Source organism: Urocitellus parryii, chromosome 10, assembly GCF_045843805.1.
Source record: "Urocitellus parryii isolate mUroPar1 chromosome 10, mUroPar1.hap1, whole genome shotgun sequence".
NCBI lineage: Eukaryota > Metazoa > Chordata > Mammalia > Rodentia > Sciuridae > Urocitellus > Urocitellus parryii.
The window spans coordinates 32,278,011-32,300,906 of NC_135540.1; the positions used below are offsets into that span (position 1 = coordinate 32,278,011).

Here is a 22,896-nt window from a genome sequence, read left to right on the forward strand (position 1 = left end):
AAAACCTGGGGAGACCTATCTGGTTTTATGCTTAGAGTCAATGAAGAACAGTCATATAGAATTGTGATTGGACAAAGTTTATGTCCTAATGCTACTAGACTGACAGAGATAATTCAACAAGACTGTCTGCTCAGATTCTTCTTGGCCTCTCTGTGTAGCATTCCTTCCTCCCAGGAATGTGGCAGGACCCTTCTGGAATGAGAATTTTATAATCTATTATCAGATAAGGCAAGTCAAAGAATTCCTTTATGACCAGCTCCTTCCTATGCAGAACAGCAGGGAAAGGTTAGAGCGATAGTTCTAGGTCTTAGGCCACTCTTTGAAGAAAGGTTTCTAGTTTCAAAGCTCTTTCTTGGAGAAGAGAAACTCTGGTTTCTACGACTTTAGGAGAGGAAGAAGAATGGGAGACCTGAGGGCAGAAGACGTTCAGAATGAAACTTTGCCTCTAAAGCAGCATCTGAGGTCATCCAATCTATTTAGTCAAAAGCACTCAGCACACCAAAGTGCTATTTGGGGTTCATCTTCCGAGCCCCAACAAGTTTCAATAACAGAAATGAAACAAAGTGCTGGGCTTGGTGGTGCACACCTGTAATCCCAGCAGCTCAGGAGGCTAAGGTAGAAGGATCACAAGTTCAAAGCCAGCCTCAGCAATGGGGAGGCACTAAGCATCTCAGTGAGATCCAGCCTCTAAATAAAATATAAAATAGGGTTGGGATGTAGCTGAGTGGTAGAGTGCCCCTGAGTTCAATCCCCAGTACCTCTCCCCCCAAAAAAGAAAAAAGAAACAAATAACAGAAAAATGTACAACAAATAGTAATAGCTAAATATTTAAAGCTGATATAACTTGAAAGTTGAACTTCTATAAGTGAGCTATAAACTGATTAAATAATTTATTGGGCCTGGAAAAGAAAATACAAATTTAGTTTATTATTTTAATGCTTTAGTTCTTTTTCAATAATTCTGCTCCTAATACAAATCACTAAACTTCTCAGAATTGTTTTTCTCATCTGTAAATGCAGATGATAAATATGGCCAGAGTTATTATAAGGATAAAATTAAGTACCTAGTACAGAATAGTAGATATACACTAAATACCAGTTCTCTCAGTGCTAAATGTTATATTTAACATCTCTGTTAAAATGAAAAAATTAAAATCTTTCACGGAATTCCACTTTCTTATAATAAAGATATGAAACAAGTAGTAATCATTTGCCAAGAGGTCAACAAACTTCCATGCCAGGAAAGGGGGAAAATCCAACACCACAAGCTTCAAAACCTGACACCCAAGAAACAATTTAGGATTTGGAGCCCAGCCAGAACAGGGTGTTTTCTAAGGCTCCCAGCACTATCTCCAGAACCCATAGGGAAAATGCTAAAAAGCATCATCACCGTTGCTGTCTTGGGACCATGCAACTGAACCACACCGAAACTCATGGGCCCAGGAAAAAAAAATGCACTACTTTTGGAGATCCCACCTCAGCTCCCAAAATTACTAAATGTCCATATTTAAACCAAATTTTAATGCAGTAATTACTGTCAGGGTTTAATACAAGCAATAGAATCCACTCTGGGCATGTTAAACAGGAATTACATATTTATTACAAAATTCTGAAAGGGGCTGGGGAGCAGAAGTCAACAAGGCCCTCCCATCAGTGACTAAACCACAGATAGGGTAGAGAAGCAGAGATGCTGTGGCCACCACCCATGCCTGTCCCAACACAAATGCCTCTGGACTCCTCTGCAGGGGTAGTACCTGCAGTGTCCTGCTGCTGCCACAGTTGCTTCTGGAAGCATCTCAGTTTGAGACACGGCAGCAGGAAAATGACCTTGTACTCCCCAAGGTCTTCTACCAAACAAAGTATGTGTCAATGTTTCTCAAATCCTGGCTATGTAGAAAATGTGAACTGCTGTTTTTACCTATTTTGTCCTATTGTCCCAGATATGGAACACCTATAAAAAAGTATATGATATACAACAATTACATATATAATTAGAGTACAAAAATTATAACAATAATATATAAGCCCTAGATTATGACCCCCAACCTATTTTAATGCACCTGTGTCAGTTTCATTAAAATATTTGCAGAATTGAAAACTTGGGACTTAATGGTTAAGCCTTTCAGTCTCTGTGCCACAGACACACACTGATGGCAGGGAGTCAAATAGAGGCCAGTTGAGTCAATCTATAGTATATTCCTCCAGACGCCCATATTCAATGGCCATGTCCTGTATAATCTACCCACTCAGTTCCTCAGTCTGCACATGCATTTGCCTCTAACTTCATTTGTTCCAAGCCAACTGTGTTAGTCAGGATACCATAATCAACTTATGAAAAGAAAAGCGTTGTTATTTAGGCTCACAGTTTGGGAGCATTTGGTACATGATTAGTTGGCCCTGTTGCTTTTGGGCCTGTGGCAAAGCAGAACCCATAGCAAGGAGTCCATGGCAGAGTGAAATCACTCACTTCATGGTTGGGAAGTGAGAGAAAGGGAAAGGGGCCAGGGTCCCACCATCTCTTCCAATGGCACACCTCCAACTCCCCAACTTCCTCCCACTAGGCCCCACCTCTCCAACATCCCACCACTTCCCAATATTGCCAAGCTAGAGATCAAGCCTTTGTGGGATATTTAAGACCAAACTACAGCACTAACATTGGGTTCATATTTCAGTCTCCAATCCAGCAAATTAGTCTTGAGCCATCACACTGAATCCAGAAACTCTGAGATGTGAATTAGTTGTGCCTGATCTAGGGTTATTGTCCTGCCACCTGGTCTAGCACACCGATAAACCAGTCCCTCACAAACTCCCTGGGTTTCTGCATATATAAAAGAAAAATCAAGTGCAACTTGTTGTTATCTTCTGGGGTGTTCTGGGATCTGAGTCTGCTTATAATTGATTAAGAAGCAAAGAAACATGGTAATAATGAAAGGACCTGAGGAAAGTTGGTGAGTTATTACTTCAAATAAAGTAATTAGGTTGTTTTCAAACAAACCCCATCTAAACTCATCAGCAAAAGGGAGCTGCTTCTGCTGACAAGGGAGGTTATGAGGAACCAGGATTTAGAGTTCTCAAATCCAACTGAATACACAATCCACCAATAATAAAATTCACAGGGTTTCTTCTAAATCAATCCTCTAATGCTCACTTTTAAAATATGGCAAAACGTGAATTCAACTTATAGTGTAACTTAGTGACTCCTTGGATCAGATTCTATGTGATTTGTGGCTGTGTGACCTAAGGCCATGGGAGATAAAAGATAATCATAGAGTCATCATGGAAGTTCCCTGGTTCTCTGAACTTTTTGAAGCTGATAATGTAAAAACCTGAGCTTATCATTTTCTTTCTTTAATCTCTCCAGAGCCTATCTCCTTAGCCATCCCATCTTACAACCCTTCCAATTTCTTATTTTTAGTCTAATGATTTATCACAGCAACCACTTTGCCAAAATCTAAACCTCACATCTTTCCAGGAAGCTATAAGTGATCATTTAAATCATTTAAATGGCTGTTTTTGTCACTGTGTCCCATTTCCTTTTTTTTTTCAGGGTCAGGAATAGAAATTGTATTAAAATCTAAGAACTTTAAAATCCTGGAGGTGCATGAATGGGCAGGAGAGAGCAACACACCTCTATTGCCACCTCTAGAAGCTTAACTGGGATTGTCACTACACAAAGGGCACACAGAATGGACAGCACTGCAGGGGTCAGGGGAAGAAGCTCTGCTCCAGAAAGGGAATGATGGGGGCACGTGGGCTGGGGCCACCTGGCCCATGAACAAGGACAGTTTCTCTGGAAACACTTGACCTTTAGCCTGGTGCAAGGAGGTGAAGAGGATATTGTGCAGGGTCCTTTTCCCCAGAAAGTCCCATTTTCTAATGGTAACAGGATTCCCATTGTCTTCAAAACCAATCAGTTTAGATAACCCATCTAATGTTTCTTCAAAGTCTGTTATCCGAAACCCCTTCCAGAGGGAACAAAAAAGAAAGAGGTTAGGAAAAAAAAGTCGGGGGGCGGGGATTTCAGCCAGGGAATGCCATATAAAGTCTGCAGAAGCAGAAGTATGAGGTGAGAATCACTCCACTGTGGTTGCAAGTTCAACATCAAGTTGAAATCTACCAGAGTGTGCTTATAAATTGTGTGATTTCCCTCTTTTTGCAGATTGTATCCACCATTTTCTTGTTAAATCTGTGCACAATGGAGCTGAAGCCCTGAGACTGGGCAGGAGGCAATAACTACCCCCACTGCCACTAGGTACTGGGGGAAGCTAGCATTTACAAACTTCAAGTCTCATGAGTCTGCCGCCAATTAGTAGAGGTTTATCAATAACAAGAACCCTACTTGTTTGGGATCTGGAAAATATATATTTAAGTTACCAATTTCCAAAGAAGGAAGCATGGTTAACTGAAGGTAGAATGGAGGAAGAACTAACCCAGAAACTCCACCATAGTCTCAAGAAGTTAGTCTCTATTTAGCTATCTATGCTCAGTCTTTCAAATGTCCTCTTCCCTCCTCCTTATTCTAAGCCTATGATATCATCCACTTATGTTAGGAGTCAGATAGGCACCTTGAACTGGTTCCTGGGTGCTCAATGGCTGGTATTTGCTCTTTTCTTGGTTGTTGTCCTTTGTCCGCCTCATTACTGGTGGCCTGCCGGAGACCCACACTGAAGTCTATGTTTGGTAAACTTGAGGTCCATTCATCATTTCCCTCTGAATTGAGATATCACAAAACTTTGCTGCTTTTGTTCAACTTGAGATCTTCTGTAGTAAAGAAGTTTTGAAACCCACTAGGAATGCAAAAGAAAGGGGAATGTTATAATTGCACTGTTTAAATAATCTATCTTCTAATTTTTCACTTTTAGTAGGGCTGCTAAAAAGACATTTGATTTTACAAGTGTAGATAGCATTTATGTTAAGATTCCTTCACTTTCCCAAAGGAAATTTTCATGGAGGTCTGAATGAGCAGCGGAAAAATAGGAAAATAATCTACAAAACGAGGGAAATCATGCACTTTATAAGCAAACTCTGGTAAATTTAACCTTTCTCATTTGTGCGGTTGGATACACTGTGGGGACTATTCACAAATCCAGATAATTTATGGTGTAACAAGTTTATATGGGAAAAGATAATGAGTTCCATTCTGGAAGTGTGAGGTTTGAGGTACCTGAGGTAAACTGTGTATGTGTTAGAAAGTAGAAAAAAGTGTGGACTAGAGACATAACCTGAAAATCTGCTGATCAGAGTAGAAACCATGGGTACCAGGAAGTCAATTGTATCAAATCCATGTAACGAAATAGGTTTGTAATATCTGAATTCAAGTCTCAGGTATAAATTATACAAAAATGATTCAACGCAGACTCCCTGTATGCTAGTTACCAACTTGTCTGACTCCAAGAAGATAAAACATCTACGCACGTTACATGGAGCAAATTTTCTACATAGAAATAGGTAGCAAGGGACAAAAGACACCTGAGGTTCATAGTGAGCTGGGAAAGCTGCCGACAGTATGAATTGCTGACTACACCTGCCCTACGTGTACCAGGGCTGAGGGACCCTGGGAGGCAACTGCTCTAGTTATGAATCTCAGGGGCAACCTGACTCCCTGGGAAAAGCTTTGAAGACATCCCATTTCTAGGGAAGGGAGGAACAAAGCCTTGACTGTCCAGGAAGTTACTGCCTAACTCAAGGTGTCAACACTCCCTACAAGGATAGGAAAAAGGATTGGGCTGTTTCAGGCAATTCCTCCCTATCTCAGGATGTTGCACTTCCAGAATATTCTATACTTTTCCTTGAAAACTGCAGCAAAAAAAAAAAAAAGAGGAGAAAACTGGATGGGTACAAGGCCAATAACTCTACTGTACTGTATATAAGAGAAATAATTTCTAAAAGCAGTGCCAGATTTAATAATTACAGAAATAGAACAAATTTGTAGAATCAATATCTCTATCTATCAATCTCTATCTATCTGTCTGTCTGTCTGTCTTTACATGTTTGAGCATTCTTAAAGAGTCATGGCAGCCACGCACTGTGTTACACACCTGTAGTCACAGCAGCTTAGCATCTTGGAAGGCCAAGGCAGGAGGATGGCAAGTTCAAAGCCAGCTTTAGCAACTTAGTGAGGCCCTAAGCAACTTAACGAGAGCTTGTTTCAAAATCTGTTTAAAAAAGGAAGGGGGATGGTGCTGGGGATGTGGTTTTATATTTAAGCTTCAATCTACAATGCTAAAAAAAAAAAAAAGTCATGGCATTTGGAAAATAATTTAAAGCTCTACAGAGGATCCCATTCAAATCCCCATCAGGAAGATAAAGATTTGTTCCATACAGAAAGAGCTCCATATAAGCTGCTTCCTACATCTCCATTTCATCACATGATTAGTTTCATTGTCCCTTATGTTTAAAAACAAAAGATCATAAAATTCTTTAAAACATTATCTTCTTTCCTTGTAGCCTTGTAGCTTCCTGTTGGTTAGCTTTCCGTTATTATAACAAATACCTGAGATAAATCAACTTAAAAAGAGGAAACATAACATTTTAGCTCATAGCTTCAGAGGTTTCAGTCCGTGACTAGTTGGCCCCATTGCTTTGGGCAATTGCTTTCTTTGATTTTTAAATATGATCATCATGGCCACCCACCCATGTTTATTTATCTCCATTGTCGGTTTTAATGATTGAAGAAGATTTAGAGAAACAATTAAAATGCTAAAAGCAGTGTGCCATATTCTGGTATGCCTAAAATTCTGCTTGTTCAAGTATGGCCCAAGTATTACTTATGGCAGAATCACTACAGAGCTTGTTAGACACCACAAGCCCATCCCAGCACCCCATAGGGGATCCAGAAATCCACATTGGTAGGTTTCTAGATGATGCTTTTCTCGCTAAGTTTGAGACTCGCCAGCTTATTTTAAGGACCTATTTTCCCCCAGCACACCAGAATATATCTGTTTTGTTCTATTCTTAATTTCCTGATCTTTCCTCCCCACCTGCCCCCAGGAGACAACAATGGATGGTCTCTGCAATTCGACAAATATTTTGGCAACCACAATGAAATGACCTCCTCATATTCCTTTGAGACAAAAACATCTGAATGCTGTAAGTAATCAGAGCAATTGAGCCTCCTTTTCCGTAAACTCTTTATAAGACACGAAACTTTTAAAAGTTGGATTCTATGTATAATTTTATGAAAAGGTTATTTGTAATTTTCCAGTTTCAAACTTTATTAGGGATGCATCCTAAATCTGGAAATTCTGTTTTAAAATAAACTCATGGAATCTTAAGGATGAAAGTCATCAATCATATCAGGTATTGTGAGTAAAATTAATGTCAGTCAAGGTTACTATATTATGTAATTTCCCTTTCACCATCACTATAAAACCTGATGCAAAGGAAACAGAAAATAGAAAAGCAAAGAAGCTGTTTGATTTTAATGGCTGCAAGTGAAAAATCTTCTGGTGTCTAAGCTGTATTTCAGAGCTATGAAAACCTATTGATTATAACCTCTGTTTAGTCAATATTTCAAAAACTCACAAAAACACCAGAGAGGATGTAGAAGGCTATAAACTTGAGGATTGATTCTATAACGCTTTATATCATGAAAATAATTCCTTTTAAATATTTTTTTCTATTTTAATAAATTATGCAAATGAAGGTCTGTGCCTTCCATCTGCAATTTTGACCTCAGCTTTTCAAAATCTTGATTAAGAAGGAGGGTTGAACCAGGTGGCAGATTTCCTTAATCCCAGCTACTCGGGAGGCTGAAGCAGGAGGATCTAAAGTTCAAAACCAGCCTCAGCAACTTGGCCAGACTCAAAATGAAATAAAAATAAAAAGGGCTAGGGTGTTGCTTGATAGTAGAGCATCCCCTGGGTTCAATCCCCAGCATTGAGAGCAGACAACAAGCATTAGGAGGGGAATCCCTTATGGTCTATCACAAATTATAAAGCCTAGATTTTCAAATTTTCAATATCTTTTGTCTTCACTATCCAAATGAGATAAAAGACTAACAGTCCTGAATTAAAGCAGATAACCTTCCCTGGGAATCTCCTGTGTTACTCATCAATCTACCTTAGCATCCCTGAACCTGCCTCCAAGAGGATGGAGACCAAATAATTTCATCATTAAAAAGCTAAAAACGCAGGGCAGGGTGGTGCACACCTGTAATCCCAGCAGCTCCGGAGGCTGAGACAGGAGGATCTCGAGTTTAAAACCAGCCTCAGCAAAATTGAGGGGCTAAGCAACTCAGTGAGACTCTGTCTCTAAATAAAATTAAAAATAGGGCTGAGGATGTATGTAAGCAAAAATAACCAACAGGGTTTGGGCACCATTAGGAAGGCACAAATAACCAGGACAGAAGCAGACTTCAACTGGATCAAGAAGCTTTCCTTTATTCGCAGCGGAGTCAATCAATCAGATTTTCTCATTTTCTGGGTAGAAAAATAGCCCACGGGTTACAGAAGGAGTCTGAGTTTTATAGTCTACAATGAGGGTGAATTAGTCATTGGAAACTGTGAACGTGCACGCGGCGAATGGGACAGTCAGGGAACTAGTTGTGCAGCTTAAAACTTTAACTCAGAAGGCAGTAGTCTTGAAACGCACTGTTAGTGGAAGGAGACAGGAGCTCAGATCCCACCCACTGCTTTTCTTCTTCCTCTGGGATTCATTGTTTCCCAGAGTTAACTGTGCCTTCCTTCAGGACTTTTTGGCAATAGGGGAAGGTCAAAGTTTAGGGCCCAGCCTTTCAGTATCCTCCTCCTCCCTGCAGAACCCATTGTGGTTGGGAAGGGGTGAATGTTTGCTTTTTCCCATTGTTATTGGGAAAGGATTTACTGGGAGAGGTGTAACATTTGGCTAATTTCCCTCCATCCTCCTGAGCCACACTGTCTCTGTTTTTTTTCCTGGGGGCTATCTTGTAGGAATATTATTTTCCATAACCCTTCAATGTGGCTCAGTTGTCCAGTACACCTGGGTTCAATCCCCTGTACCCACCCACCCTCCAAAAAAAAAAAACCAGCTACATGCTTTTTTGTGTGTGTGTTTTGTTCTGGAGATTGAACTCAGGGATGACTTTACCACTAAGCAACACCACAAGCCCTTTGAGAGAAGATCTTGCTCAATTATTTAGAACCTCACAAAATTTCTGCAGTAGGCTTCAAACTTGCCATCTTGCAGCTTCAGCCTCCCAATTGCTAGGAATATGCCACTAACCCAGCTAAGAGAAGAGATTTTAGCAAAGAAAAGAGTTAACAGGTATAATTTAACAACTAATATTATGCCAAAAAGTAATAATGACAAATTAAGCTGTGTTATCTTAAAATGCATTTTCCCTTTATTATTTTGTTTTCATTTCTTAAATTTTAATTGAATCTTTTTATATCTCATGTTATTCCCAAGAAAATTTTCAGCAACTTACAATTAAAGTATGGCTAAATCCTCACTGAGAAAGCTCAGCAACCACACACAAAGCTTAGTTCTGAAAGTTGCAGTCATTAAGTCAAAGAGGAAAAATAACAGGTTATATAATTCACATAGTCTCATTTGTAAAGGGAAAACAAACGGGGGAAAAAACAGACCAAATCAGCAACAGAAATAAGTTTTTACCTGATCTGGCACTCTGGAAGAAAATTTGTTACAAGTACAATTACAGAAGAATCCTAAACTCCTGTACACAATAAATATAATATAAACACATAATTTTTCATTAGAGTCCTCTTGAGATAATTTGGGGAACTGCAATTAATAATTAAATATCTTTTTTCAGATTCAAACATGGTAAATAAAATGAAATGAAAAGTGACAAATAATATCTGGGGGTGAAACTTAAATTAAGGTTCCTAATTGTGCCACTTTCTTTAAATCAGATTATTATAGGGACTTACTGGAAATTAAACTGAAGATGGCTTATAATCGTTTTGGCTAGATGAAAGAATATGAGGAATCCACATTTTAAAAATCACTCCTCAAGATCAATATCATGGAAAATAATAATATCTATGATTCACCAATACACTGTCTAAAGTTTAAATTTGAAAGATTTGGAAAACATTTTTTACCAATCATCATTTTTATCACTGAGAGGCTATTATCATCATTTGCTGGTACATTACTTGTCTTTTTTTTTTTTACTTTGTTGAAATAAAATTTCAAATAATTTCCTGTACCAATCAGTTTTATCATATTTTCAATTAGCATTTTAGCATAATTAGCTATTCATGTTATTATAAGCTCTTGGGAAATAATATATGTAATGTTATCTTTTAAGGGACATAATTTACTTATTCTTTTGTCATTGAATATTTGTATGGTTTTTTTTTCATTTTTCCCTATTACAGATAACCTTGTACTTAAGATATGTATTGTCTTCATTCAGTCTATATATATATATGGAAAAAACACTGCAATGAATGCTAGTTTCATTGCCTTCTTTTCCTGACCTTCTATTCACTTCTTTGAGTCCATAGCAACTGCTAAAAAGCTTAAGGCTCTAGAAGTAAATGCATATGGGAAGTATTCCTCATTGCTCTCAGTCATTGTCCATTCCCCATCATGGCAGGAATCAGACTATATTTATTACACTGAACAATAATCCTATCATGCTATATAAAAACATCATATGAGGCTCTAATAGACTTCAGATTCATCGAATCACATCCTTAAGCCTCAAGGCCAGATGGCCAAAGGGGTGTATCTCATTCTTTCTTATTCCAACACCAAAAAGAGTAAAAATAGGATGACTGTGCAGAAAAAAAATGTCCACTCACATAAATGAAGATTTAGAGATCCATCATCTCTACATAGGCTAAAGAAGCATTCTTTTTAAAAAATCTATTGAAAAGGGAGGGGCTGGGGTTGTGGCTCAGCGGTAGAGTGCTCACCAGCACATGCAAGGCGCTGGGTTCAGTCCTCAGCACCATATAAAATAAATACATAAAAATAAAGGTATTGTGTCCAACTACAACTAAAAAATATATTTTAAAAATTTCATTGTTTAAAACAAAAATCTATTGAAGAACTCCTGAATTTTCCAGGAAAAAAAAAATCTAACCACACTAATCATTTAGTGTTTAATTCTCCTCTTCCTGTTGGTTAAAAGTGACTTAGTCCTATAAAAGTTTTGATGATGCTATAAATAAGTACTTCCTTTTTAAATAGAACCTTCCATGATCATCAGACCCCAATATATCACATTTTCCTTGGGTAACATAGGAACATGATTTCATTCATTTTGCAATAAATGGAAAAGAACATTATTCTATTTTTTAAAAAATGGATGGGTTGGTAAGTGTGTATGTTTCCAAATGCTAATGTTCTAGCATCCTTTTAAAGATAACCTAAAAGTCAACTTTGGAACCTTAATTTAAAGCATTGCTCAAGTAAGGCAATGACATACTCTTGTACTAAGTAATTCTTTTCATTGCCCTTCTCTTCCTGGTCCCCCACTTTCATCACCCCTTACCCCTTCCTGTTTGTTCAGTGCTTGGTTCTGTGCCTGGGCATTGTTTTTGCAGAGGTCTACAGCTTGACTGTGATGAAGCCAATTTACGAGCTGTTCCATCAGTTTCTTCAAATGTGACTATAATGTAAGTAGAAAAGAATGGCTCATCCTTACAGCCAGAATAGTACCTGTAAAACTGTATCATAATTAAGACGTGTCATTATTAAAATTATTCAAAGATGATGTCATTGTTTCCTAGGTCAGTTATGAGTGCTCATATTTATTTCACATTTATTAAATGCTAGATCCCACCTTAAATTATCCCAACTTGGGCTGGGGTTGTGGCTCAGTGATAGAGCACTTGCCTAGCTCGTGTGAGGCACTGGGTTCAATTCTTAGCACCACATAAATAAATAAGCAAAGGTATTGTGTCCATCCACAACTAAAAATATTTTTTAAATTATCCCAACTTATTTAATCCCATGAAATATTTAAACTCACCATATTTTATCTAAATGAAAGATGTCATCAACTGCATGTGCTACTAAAGAGGGAAAAAGGCACTTATTTATTATACCATTATATAGGGCTTTCTTTTACTTTGTTTGTTTGTTTTGAAACAGAAACTCAGTAAGTTGCTTAGAGCCTTACTAAATTGCTGAGGCTGGCCTGGAACTTGCAATCCTCCTGCCTCAGCCTCCCAAGCTGCTGGGATTAGTCATGTGCCACCACATCTGACTTTTACATAGAGTTTTTACTTGAAACTTATTCAAAACCTCTTTTAGAATTTCTTAGACATAAGTTTTAATATACTCTCAGATACAAATAAAAACAAGCAAAATAAGTTTGATAAATATTCCCAGAATTTTATATCTAAATTAATACTTCCAAATCACATTTGAATCAGAGATATTGACATTGATTTTTCCTAACTATTCAAACTTATGTGTGTATAAAAGATCACTCTCATAATAAATGGTCTGTTGATTTCTAGTACTTGTGGTTCTAAGTTTCTGGTGGTACTAATTTGAATTCAACCAGACCTCAGCAACAGAAACACATGCATTTGGCTGAGACTTTTAAAAAGAAATCAGTGAAAGATGGATATTTTAAATCAATATTTTTACTGAATTTTTTCATCCAGATGTTTTGATGCCTTCTGGCTCTGACTTTTGGGTGAAAGGGGACAAAATGTGAGTTTACAAAGTTGGCAAGTCTTGCCTTTCTCAAACCAAACTGTTTATACAACTCAAATGATTGACAAATAAGGAATGGAAGAGCCACAGTGCAGAGGTCTTATACAGGGTGATATCAATCATAAAAACTGGGGATTTGGCCAGAAATTGGGGAGATAGCAACCTGAGAACATGAACTGAAAACACCAGGAGGTTAAACCACAAAAACTTGTTTTCCAAAGAAACCAACATCTCACCTGAACTAAGGAAAGAGAAAAGCTCTCCAACATCCTGTTCTCTCCTTGCCTCCGCACAGCTCTTTTTCATAGTAATTAGTCCTACTTTACAAAAAAAAAAAAAATGACTTCCCCAAAGAAACTGAGGTCCTGTGGAGAGTTTCTGTGATTTAAATCTTAACTGAAAATGCAGGGTATAAGAATTTATAATTTCATCTTATCTTCAGAAAAAAAAAATCATTATCACCCTCACTGCCTAATATCAAATTATTAGAAAATCCAAATCAAAAAATATCCCAATGCTGCCAATATTGGTTTTCATTTTCCCCTAAGAAAGATTTGCATCCATTCTTCAACAATTCAACTAATCTTTGTAAAAGAAAGAAACAGAAGAAGAAAACTGGTGAAATGGAGGGGGGTGAGGCAACTTCCTAGAAAGAGCATGCCCACCCACAGGGTGCATAATTCAGTTGAATTCATTCTGATTCAATTTTTTAAAAACTATTCTGGCCCAATACATACACACATACATAAAGACATGTGTGTCAGTCTTTGACCTGCCAGTTTTCAACCCCAGTATTAAACACATTAGAACCAGATCTTTGTGAATGCTTATCTACCAGAAGGCAAAGAAGAAGGCAGGCTCAACACTGATTTCAAGTTTCCCATGCCCAATAATTGAGAATGGGAAGGCATGGTTGCCATAACTGGGGACAATTAGGACAATTATTTGTTTTTCAATTTGAGATGGACATTGGAAATTCTGGAAAGATACAGGAATAATGCTCAGGAGTATGTAGCTACAGCATTTTTATGCTGTGGGTATAGCTTGATGGTAGAGCACTTACCTACATGCACAATGCTCTGAGTGCAATCCACAGCACTGGGAGTGGGGAGGAAATATATTACTTTGGGTTGGACCACTTGAATCCAGTGTCCCATACTTTTCTCTGCAGAACACTGGCTCAGCTTCATACCTTGCCCAGTCTGCTAGTTCAATTCCCTAAGGAAAAAGAACTCTTGGCTTTACAGAAAATACATTAAAAAACTAAATATCAAATTTCATTACTGAGTTAGTTCCAGATTTTAAGTTGGAACTCTTGGAGGAAAATGTCAAAAGGAACTAAATCATATATAAGTAAAGTATCAAAGAAGCCTATAATCCAAGGAGCATTTTACTGAAGTTGGGACTTATTGAAAGTGTTTCACATAAATGCTAAAGAATGAAACAGACAAACAGATAGAAATGAATATTTATACATTGTTCTGGCTTTCTAAACATTGTTTGAGAATTGACTTTAAGATCCTAGAATTTGGGCTGAGGCTGTAGCTCAGTGGCAGTGTGCTTGCCTAGCATGTGTAAGGGACAAGGATGTATCCTTAGCACCACATAAAAATAAACAAAGTCATTCTGTCCACCTATAATTACAAAAAAAAAATTTAAATAATCCTAAAATTTAATCACTAAAACTACATCTACAATCCTCAGAGCTGTCTTTATAAAAACCAAAGCTAGCTTTGATAATGACAAAACTAGTCAGTTTCTCTGTCATACACAATATATATACATATATGCATGTGTATATATATATGGATACATGAGCATTAATATGTACATATACATACTCATATATATGCCTTTGTAAAAAGTCAAAGTTATAATATCAGTTTTTAGTATAATGATCTATTATGTTTTAAAAGCACTTTATTTTATTTTATTTTATTTTATCTTATTTTTTTATTGGTTGTTCACAACATTACAAAGCTCTTGACATATCATATTTCATACATTAGATTGAAGTGGGTTATGAACTCCCATTTTATCTTATTTTTGATGCTGGGGATTGAACCTAGGGACTCACACATGCCAGCCAAGCACTTTACCATGAACCACAACCCCAACGCTTAAAATTATTTTGGTTTGTTCTCATCAAAGAAAATAGAATCTACTTTTTTCCATTTCAATAGGATATTATGAAAATATAAATAATACTATTTGTTAGAATATTTGGTATTTAGAAAGGCATACCCTATAAATTGTAGGTATTCTTGATTAATATGGTGCCACACTTTCTAAGAAATATTACTTAAGAATTCTCAAATGAATTTCCCTTTCCTCTTCAGAAGCCCTCCCTAGCTCCCTGTGTAGGTACAATTAGCCTCTTCCTCTTGAGTCCTCTCATAAAAGTTAATTTGCATATCTTTTTTATTTTTTAATTGCTTTAATTAGTTACACGTGACAGTAGAGTGCATTTATGCACTTTGAAATATCATACATAGATGGGATATAATTTCTCATTTTTCTAAGTGTACATGTTGCAGAATCATATTGGTCATGTAGTCACATATACATTCAGTAATAATGTCTGTTTCATTCTACTATCATTCCTATCCCCACATCCCCTTCCCTCCCCTCCCATCACTTCCCTCTACCTAATCTAAGGTAATGTTATTCTTTCCTAGTGCCCCCTGCCTTATTGTGAACTAGTATCCACATATTAGAGAAAACATTCCGCCTTTGGTTTTGTGGGATTGGCTTATTTCATTTAGCATGATATTCTCCAACTCCAACTATTTACTGGCAAATGCCATAATTTTATTCTTCTTTAAAGCTGAGTAGTATTCCATTAAGTATATGTACCACATTTTCTTTATCCATTCATCTGTTGAGGGACACCTAGGTTGGTTCCATAGTCTAGCTATTGTGAATTGAGCTGCTATAAACATTGATGTGGCTGCATCACTATAGTATGCTGATTTTAAGTCCTTTGGGTATAAACCAAGGAGTAGGATAGCTGGGTCAAATGGTAGTTTCATTTCTAGTTTTCTGAGGAGTCTCCATACTGCTTTCCATAGTGGTTGCACCAATTTGCAGTCCCACCAGCAATGTATGAGTGTACCTTTTTCGCCACATTTTCACCATTCTAACAGGAATGAGATGAAATCTTAGAGTAGTTTAGATTTGCATTTCTCTAATTGCTAGAGATGTTGAACACTTTTTCATATATCTATTGATCAATTGTATTTCTTCTTCTGTGAAGTGTCTGTTCAGTTCCTTAGCCCATTTATTGATTGGGTTATTTGGTTTTTTGGTGTTAAGTGTTTTGAGTTCTTTATATATCCTAGAAATTAATGCTTTATCAGAAGTGCATGTGGTAAAGATTTTCTCCCAATCTGTAGGCTCTCTCCTCACATTATTAATTGTTTCCTTTGCTGAGAAGAAGTTTTTTAATTTGAATCCATCCCATTTATTGATTCTTAATTTTTACTTCTTGCACTTTAGGAGTCTTGTTAAGGAAGTCAGATTCTAAGCCAACATGGTGAAGATTTGGACCTATTTTTTCTTCTATTAGGCACAGGGTCTTACATCTCTTTTAGTTATGTTAAACATGCTTCCTTAGTCTTGGGATTCACTTTTTTTTTCTTTTCTTCAATTCTAATTTGTTATATGACAGAAAAATGCATTGAAAATCATATTACACATATAGAGCACAATTTTTCATATCTCTGGTTGTATACAAAGTATATTCACACCATTCGTGTCTTCATACATGTACTTAGGGTAATGATGTCCATCTCATTCCATCATCTTTTTTACCACCATGCTCCCTCCCTTCCCCTCCCACCTCTTTGTCCTATCTGGAATTTGTCTATTCCTCCCATGCTCCCCCTCCCAACCACACTATGAATCAGCCTCTTATATTAGAGAAAAAAAATCCAGCATTTGGTTTGTTAGGATTGGCTTACTTCACTTAGCACCATATTCTCCAACTCCATTCATTTACCTACAAATGCCATGATTCTATTATCTTTTATTGCAGAGGAATATTCCATTGTGTATATATACCACATTTTCTTTATCCATTCATCTACTGAAGGGCATCTAGGTTGGTTCCACAGTTTAGCTATTGTGAATTGTGCACCATAAACATTGATGTGGCTGTGTCCTTGTAGTATGCTGTTTTTAAGTCCTTTGGGTATAGACCATGGAATAGGATAGCTGGGTCAAATGGTGGTTCCATTCCCAGCTTTCCAAGGAATCTCCATACTGCTTTCCATATTGGCTACACCAATTTGCAGTCCCCACCAGCAATGTATGACTGTGCCTTTTTCTCCACATCCTCGCCTACACTTATTGTTGTTTGTGTTCTTAATAGCTGCCATTATGACTGGAGTGAGATGAAATCTTAGAGCATCTCTAATCTCTAGAGATGTTGAACACTTTTTCATATATTTGTTGATTGATTGTATATAATCTTCTCAGAAGTGTTTGTTCAATTCCTTGGCCCATTTATTGATTAGGCTATTTGGTTTTTTAGTGTTTAGTTTTTTGAGTTCATTATATACCCTACAGTTTAGTGCTCTATCTGATGTGTGAGTGGTAAAAATTTGCTCCCAAGATGTAGGCTCTCTCTTCACCTAACTGATTATTTCCTTTGCTGAGAAGAAGCTTTTTAGTTTGAATCCATCCTATTTATTGATTCTTGATTTTAATGCTTGTGCTATAAGAGTCTTGTTAAGGAAGTTGGGGCCTAATCTGACAAGATGGAGATTTGGGCCTACTTTTTCTTCTATTAAACGCAGAGTCTCTGGTTTAATTCCTGGGTTCTTGATCCACTTTGAGTTGAGTTTTGTGCATAGTGAGAGATAGGGGTTTAATTTCATTTTGTTGCATATGGATTTCCAGTTTTCCCAGCACCATTTGTTGAAGAGGCTATATTTTCTCCAATGTATATTTTTGGTGCCTTTGTCTACATAAGATAACTGTAATTATGTGAGTTAGTCTCTGGGTCCTCTATTCTGGTAGACCATTGATCTACTAGGCTATTTGGGGGCCAATACTATGCTGTTTTTGTTATTATTGCTTCGTAGTACAGTTTAAGTTCTGGTATAGTGATGCCACCTGCTTCACTCTTCTTGCTAAGGATTGCTTTAGCTATTCTGGGTTTCTTATTTTTCCAGGTTAATTTCATGACTGTTTTTTCTATTTCTGTGAGGAATGTCATTGGGATTTTGATTGGAATTGCATTAAATCTGTGTAGTGCTTTTGGTACTATGATCATTTTGATAATATTAATTCTGCCTGTCCAAGAATAAGGGAGATCTTTCCATTTTATAAGGTCTTCTTGAATTTCTTTTTTTTTAGCATTCTGTAGTTTTCATTGTAGAGGTCTTTCACCTCTTTGAATTAGGTTGATTCCTAAGTATTTTATGCTTTTGGAGACTATTGTAAATGAGGGAGTTTCCCTCATTTCCCTTTCAGAGGATTTGTCACTGATGTACAGAAATGCCTTTGATTTATGGGTATTAATTTTATATCCTGCTACTTTGCTGAATTCACTTACTAGTTCTAGAAGTTTTCTGGTGGAATTATTTGGATCTTCTAGGTATAGAATCATATCATCAGCAAATAGTGCTAACTTGAATTCTTCTTTTCGTATCTGTATCCCTTTAATTTCTTTCATCTAATTGCTCTGGCCAGTGTTTTAAGAACTATGTTAAAAAGATGTGGTGAAAAGGGCATTCCTGTCTTGATCCAGTTTTTAGAGGGAATGATTTCAATTTTTCTCCACTTAGAATGATGTTGGCCTGGGGCTTAGCATAGATAGCTTTTATGATATTGTGATATGTTCCTGTTATCCCTAGTTTTTCTAGTGTTTTGAACATGAAGATACTGTATTTTGTTGAATGCTTTTTCTGCATCTATTGAGATAATCATATGATTCTTATCTTTAAGTCTATTGATGGGATGAATTACATTTAATGATTTCTGTATGTTGAACCAACCTTGCATCCCTGGGATGAATCCCATTTGATCATGATGCACTATCTTTTTGATATGTTTTTGGATTTGACTTGCCAGAATTTTATTGAGAATTTTTTCATCTATGTTCATTAGAGATATTGGTGTGAAGTTTTCTTTCTTTGATGTATCTTTGCCTTGTTTTGAAATCAGGGTGATATTAGCCTCATAGAATGAGTTTCGAAGTGCTGCCTCTTTTTCTATTTCCTGAAATAAATTGGAGAGTATTGGTATTAGTTCTTCTTTATAGGTCTGTAGAACTCAGCTGTGTATCCATCTAGTCCTGGGCTTTTCTTGGTTGGTAGGCTTTTGATGCCATCTTCTATATCATTGCTTGAAATTGACCTGTTTAACTTGTGTACATCATCCTGATTCAATTTGAGCAAATCATATGACTCTAGAAATTTGTCAATGTCTTCAATATTTTATATTTTATTGGAGTACAAGTTTTCAAAATAATTTCTAATTATCTTCTGTATTTCTGTAGTGTCTGTTGTGATATTTCCTTTTTCATCACAAATGTTAGTAATTTGAGTTTTCTCTCTTCTTTGTCAGCATGGCTAAAGGTTTTTAAATTTTATTTATTTTTTCAAAGAAGTAACTCTTTGCTTTGTCAATTTGTTCACTTGTTTCTTTGTTTCAATTTCATTGATTTCAGCTCTGATTTTAATTATTTCCTGTCTTCTGCTGCTTTTGGTGTTGATTTGTTCTTCTTTTTCTAGGGCTTTGAGATGTAATGTTAAATCATTTATTTGTTGACTTTTTCTTCTTTTAAGGAATGAACTCCATGAAATGAACTTTCCTTTTAGAATTGCCTTCATAGTGTCCCAGAGATTTTGATTTATTGTATCTAAGTTCTCATTCACCTCTAAAAATTTTTTAATCTCCTCCTTGATGTCTTCTGCAACACATTGTTCGTTCAGTAGCATATTATTTAGTCTCCAGGTGTTGGAGTGGATTTTATTTCTTATTTTATCATTGATCTCTTCTTTCATTCTATTGTGATCTGAGAGAATGCAGGGTAATAGCTTTATTTTTCTGTATTTGTTAAGAGTTGCTTTGTGACATAATATATGGTCTATTTTAGAGAAGGATCTATATGCTGCTGAAAAGAAAGTGTATTCACTCATTGATGGATGAAATATTCTATATATGTCAGTTAAGTCTAAGTTATTGATTGTATTATTGAGTTCTATAGTTTCTTGGTTCAGTTTTTGTTTGGAAGATCTATCAGTGGTGAAAGAGGTGTGTTAAAGTCAATCAAAATCATTGTGTTGTGTTGTGGTTAATTTGACTATTGAATTTGAAAAGAGTTTGTTTGATGAACATAGCTGCTCCATTGTTTGGGGCATATATAATTGTTATATCTTGTTGGTGTGTGGTTCCCTTGAGCAGTATAAAATGTCCTTTTTCCTTTTGATTCACTGTAGTTAAAGTCTACTTTATTTGATATGAGAATGGAAACCCCTGCTTGCTTCCACAGTCCATGTGAGTGGTATGATTTTTCCCAACCTTTCACCTTCAGTCTGTGGATGTCTTTTCCTATGAGATAAGTCCCTTGGAGGCAGCATATTGTTGGGTCTTTTTTTTTTTTAATCTAATCAGCTAGGCTATGTCTTTTGATTGATGAGTTTAGGCCATTAACATTCAGGGTTATTATTGAGACATGATTTGTATTCCCAGCCATTTTTGTATATTTTTGTTATTTAACTTGACTTTGTTTCTCCTTTGATTAGTTTTTCCTTTAGTGTAATACCTCCCTCTGCTGATTTTCATTGTTGTTTTCATTTCCTCTTCATAGAATATTTTGCCAAGGATGTTCTGTAATGCAGGTTTTCTAGCTGTAAATTCTTTTAACTTTTGTTTATCATAAAAGGTTTTTATTTCATCATTTAGATTTAGCTTCAATCCGAAGCTTAATTTTGCTAGATACAAGATTCTTGGTTGGCATCCATTTTCTTTCAAAACTTTATATATCTTGTTCCAGGATCTTCTTTTCAGGGTCTGGGTTGAAAAATCTGTACATAACCTAATTGGTTTTCCCTATATGTAATCTGATTCATTTCTCTCATGGCTTTTAATATTCTCTCCTTATTCTGTATGTTAGGAATTTTTATTATAATGTGCCTTGGTGTGGATTTGTTGTGATTTTGTATGTTTGGCATACTGTAAGCCTCTTGTATTTGGTTTTCCAATTCATTCTTCATGTTTGGAAATTTTTCTGATATTATTTCATTGAATAGATTGTTCATTCCTTTGATTTGGAATTCTGTGCCTTCCTGTACCCCCAATAACTCATAAATTTGGTACTTTCATGTTATCTCATAATTCTTAAATGTTCTGCTCATGGTTTCTTACTACTTTCATTGTGTGGTCCACATTCTTTTCAAGATTATATATTTTGTCTTCATTGTCTGAGGTCCTGTCTTCCAAGTGCTCTAATCTGCTGGTGATGCTTTTAATTGAACTTTTAATTTGGTTTATTGTTTCTTTCATTTCAAGGATTTCTGTTTGGTTTTTCCTTAGAACCTCTATCTCCTTATTGAAGTAATCTTTTGCTTCCTGCATTTGCCCTATGTAGCTCTTTGTCAAAATGATTTTTTGCTGCCTGTATTTGCTCCTTTATATCATCCTTTAATTCACAGAACATTTTAATTATGTACATCACCAATTATTTCTCTGTCATTCCTTCTGCTGTGCTGGCCATGAATTTTAATACTGTGGTATCTTGATTTGTTTGAGCCACTTTCGTCCCTTGTCTTTTCATGTTGCTCATGTGTCTTCCCTTCTAGCACTGTGGATCTGAGGTGTTACCGTTTTTACCCTATAGGCTTATAGTGCCCCTGTAGGGTTCCAATACCTCTCCTTTGCCAGGTAGGACAATGTTAGCAAGTCCCACTATAAATACCACCTAAAAACAAATAGTTGCTAATAGGCATTTAGGGTTTTGTCACAATATTCAGAAATGGTAAACTCAATTATTATCTATAATATAATCAGTAGGTTTGTAAAAGGGTTTATAGTTTCTGATGGTGGACAAAGAACCGGGTGTGAGGTGTAGGAAGATATGCAGAGGAGGTAGGAGATGAGGATATAGAGTTATTATATCATAGGAAGTGTGAAAGAAAAATCTAAAGAACAAGATTAGTAACAGGTGAGTAGAGAGGAAATTTGGGGTAGACAAGTAAGTGGGAATACAGTAGAGTACATAAAACAAATACATATATATTAAGAAAAATAAAAATGTTAAAATAGTAAAAATTGGAGAAAAATAAAAGAATACATAACACAACTATAATATACTGTTCAGTCATCTCAGTCCTCAATACCATATTTCATGCAAAGTACTTGGTTTCACATATGTTGGGGATGTGAGGGTGGGAGAAGAAAGAAAAAAAAAATCTCAAAGGAAGAAACAAGGATTGTTTTGGTTGGAGATCAGTATCTTTCCTGCTTCCTTTTTCATCTAATAAATGGGGTCATCTCTTATTAGCTGGTATTTCTACCCTCAGGATGGTGAAGGTAACCAGGGAGAGTGGGTTAGTCCTGGGTTGAGGGCATTTGGAAGTGGGGTGTGGCACTCGCTGGTCCCCCAAAAGGAGACTGCACCTCAAGGATCTCTTTTTGGAACTGCTCCTATGAAGTGAGCTTCTGGTCTTCTTATTTCACCTGAAGACTCCCAGTTCCTAGTCTCTGTTAGTCTCTAAACTGTATCACACTCACCCTCTCCATTACTGCTTTCTAATTAGGAACCTTTTATTGGGCTCCTGATTGTGGTGCTTTGGGCATGCTGTGCACCTGCCCCGCTGAGAGCTGGGTTTTTGTTAGGCAGATACTGCACCGGGCCAGCAGTTGCAGGGGAGAGAAGGGAGTTAGAAACCAGGTACCTGGCCAGTTGAGTTCCAAACTGGGAGTTGCCCCCAGTAAAGATGGTAATGAAGGTGACCCAAGATGGAAACATTTGCTTTCAGTGATGGGGTGTCAGGTCCGGTCAGAGGAGCCGGGCAATGGTGTTGGATGATGAGTTCAGAGACTGGGTCTGTGGCATGCAGCATGTGGCTGTGGCTGTCTTCAGAGCCTGTGTGAAGTTCCCTGGTGCAGGTGGGCTACTGCAGGTAGGAGATTATCTCCATTGCTGCAGAGTCCCAAGATGGAGGCAACAGGGGAACCCCATGTTGGTTGATGGGGGTCCATACAGGAGTGGTGACTGGAGATCCTGCACGTGGGTAGCTGCCAGGTGTCCTGCATGGGAGCT

General features: G+C 36.9%; 1 protein-coding gene across 3 annotated transcripts in view; it reads left to right on the forward strand.

Annotated features, from left to right (window-relative positions):
* The window catches only part of Rxfp1 (relaxin family peptide receptor 1), an 81,842-nt gene that overhangs the window by 12,071 nt on the left and 46,875 nt on the right, over positions 1–22,896 (forward strand). For 2 of the 3 annotated variants that reach the window (XM_026395947.2, XM_026395949.2), the window contains exons 2-3: positions 6,990–7,088; positions 11,467–11,572. In XM_026395947.2, coding sequence (XP_026251732.2) covers positions 7,046–7,088; positions 11,467–11,572 — 149 coding nt within the window. In that variant the 5' untranslated portion in view covers positions 6,990–7,045. Of the gene's footprint in view, positions 1–6,989; positions 7,093–10,519; positions 10,525–11,394; positions 11,573–22,896 lie in introns of all 3 variants that reach the window. The other variant, XM_026395950.2, reaches the window with a different exon arrangement.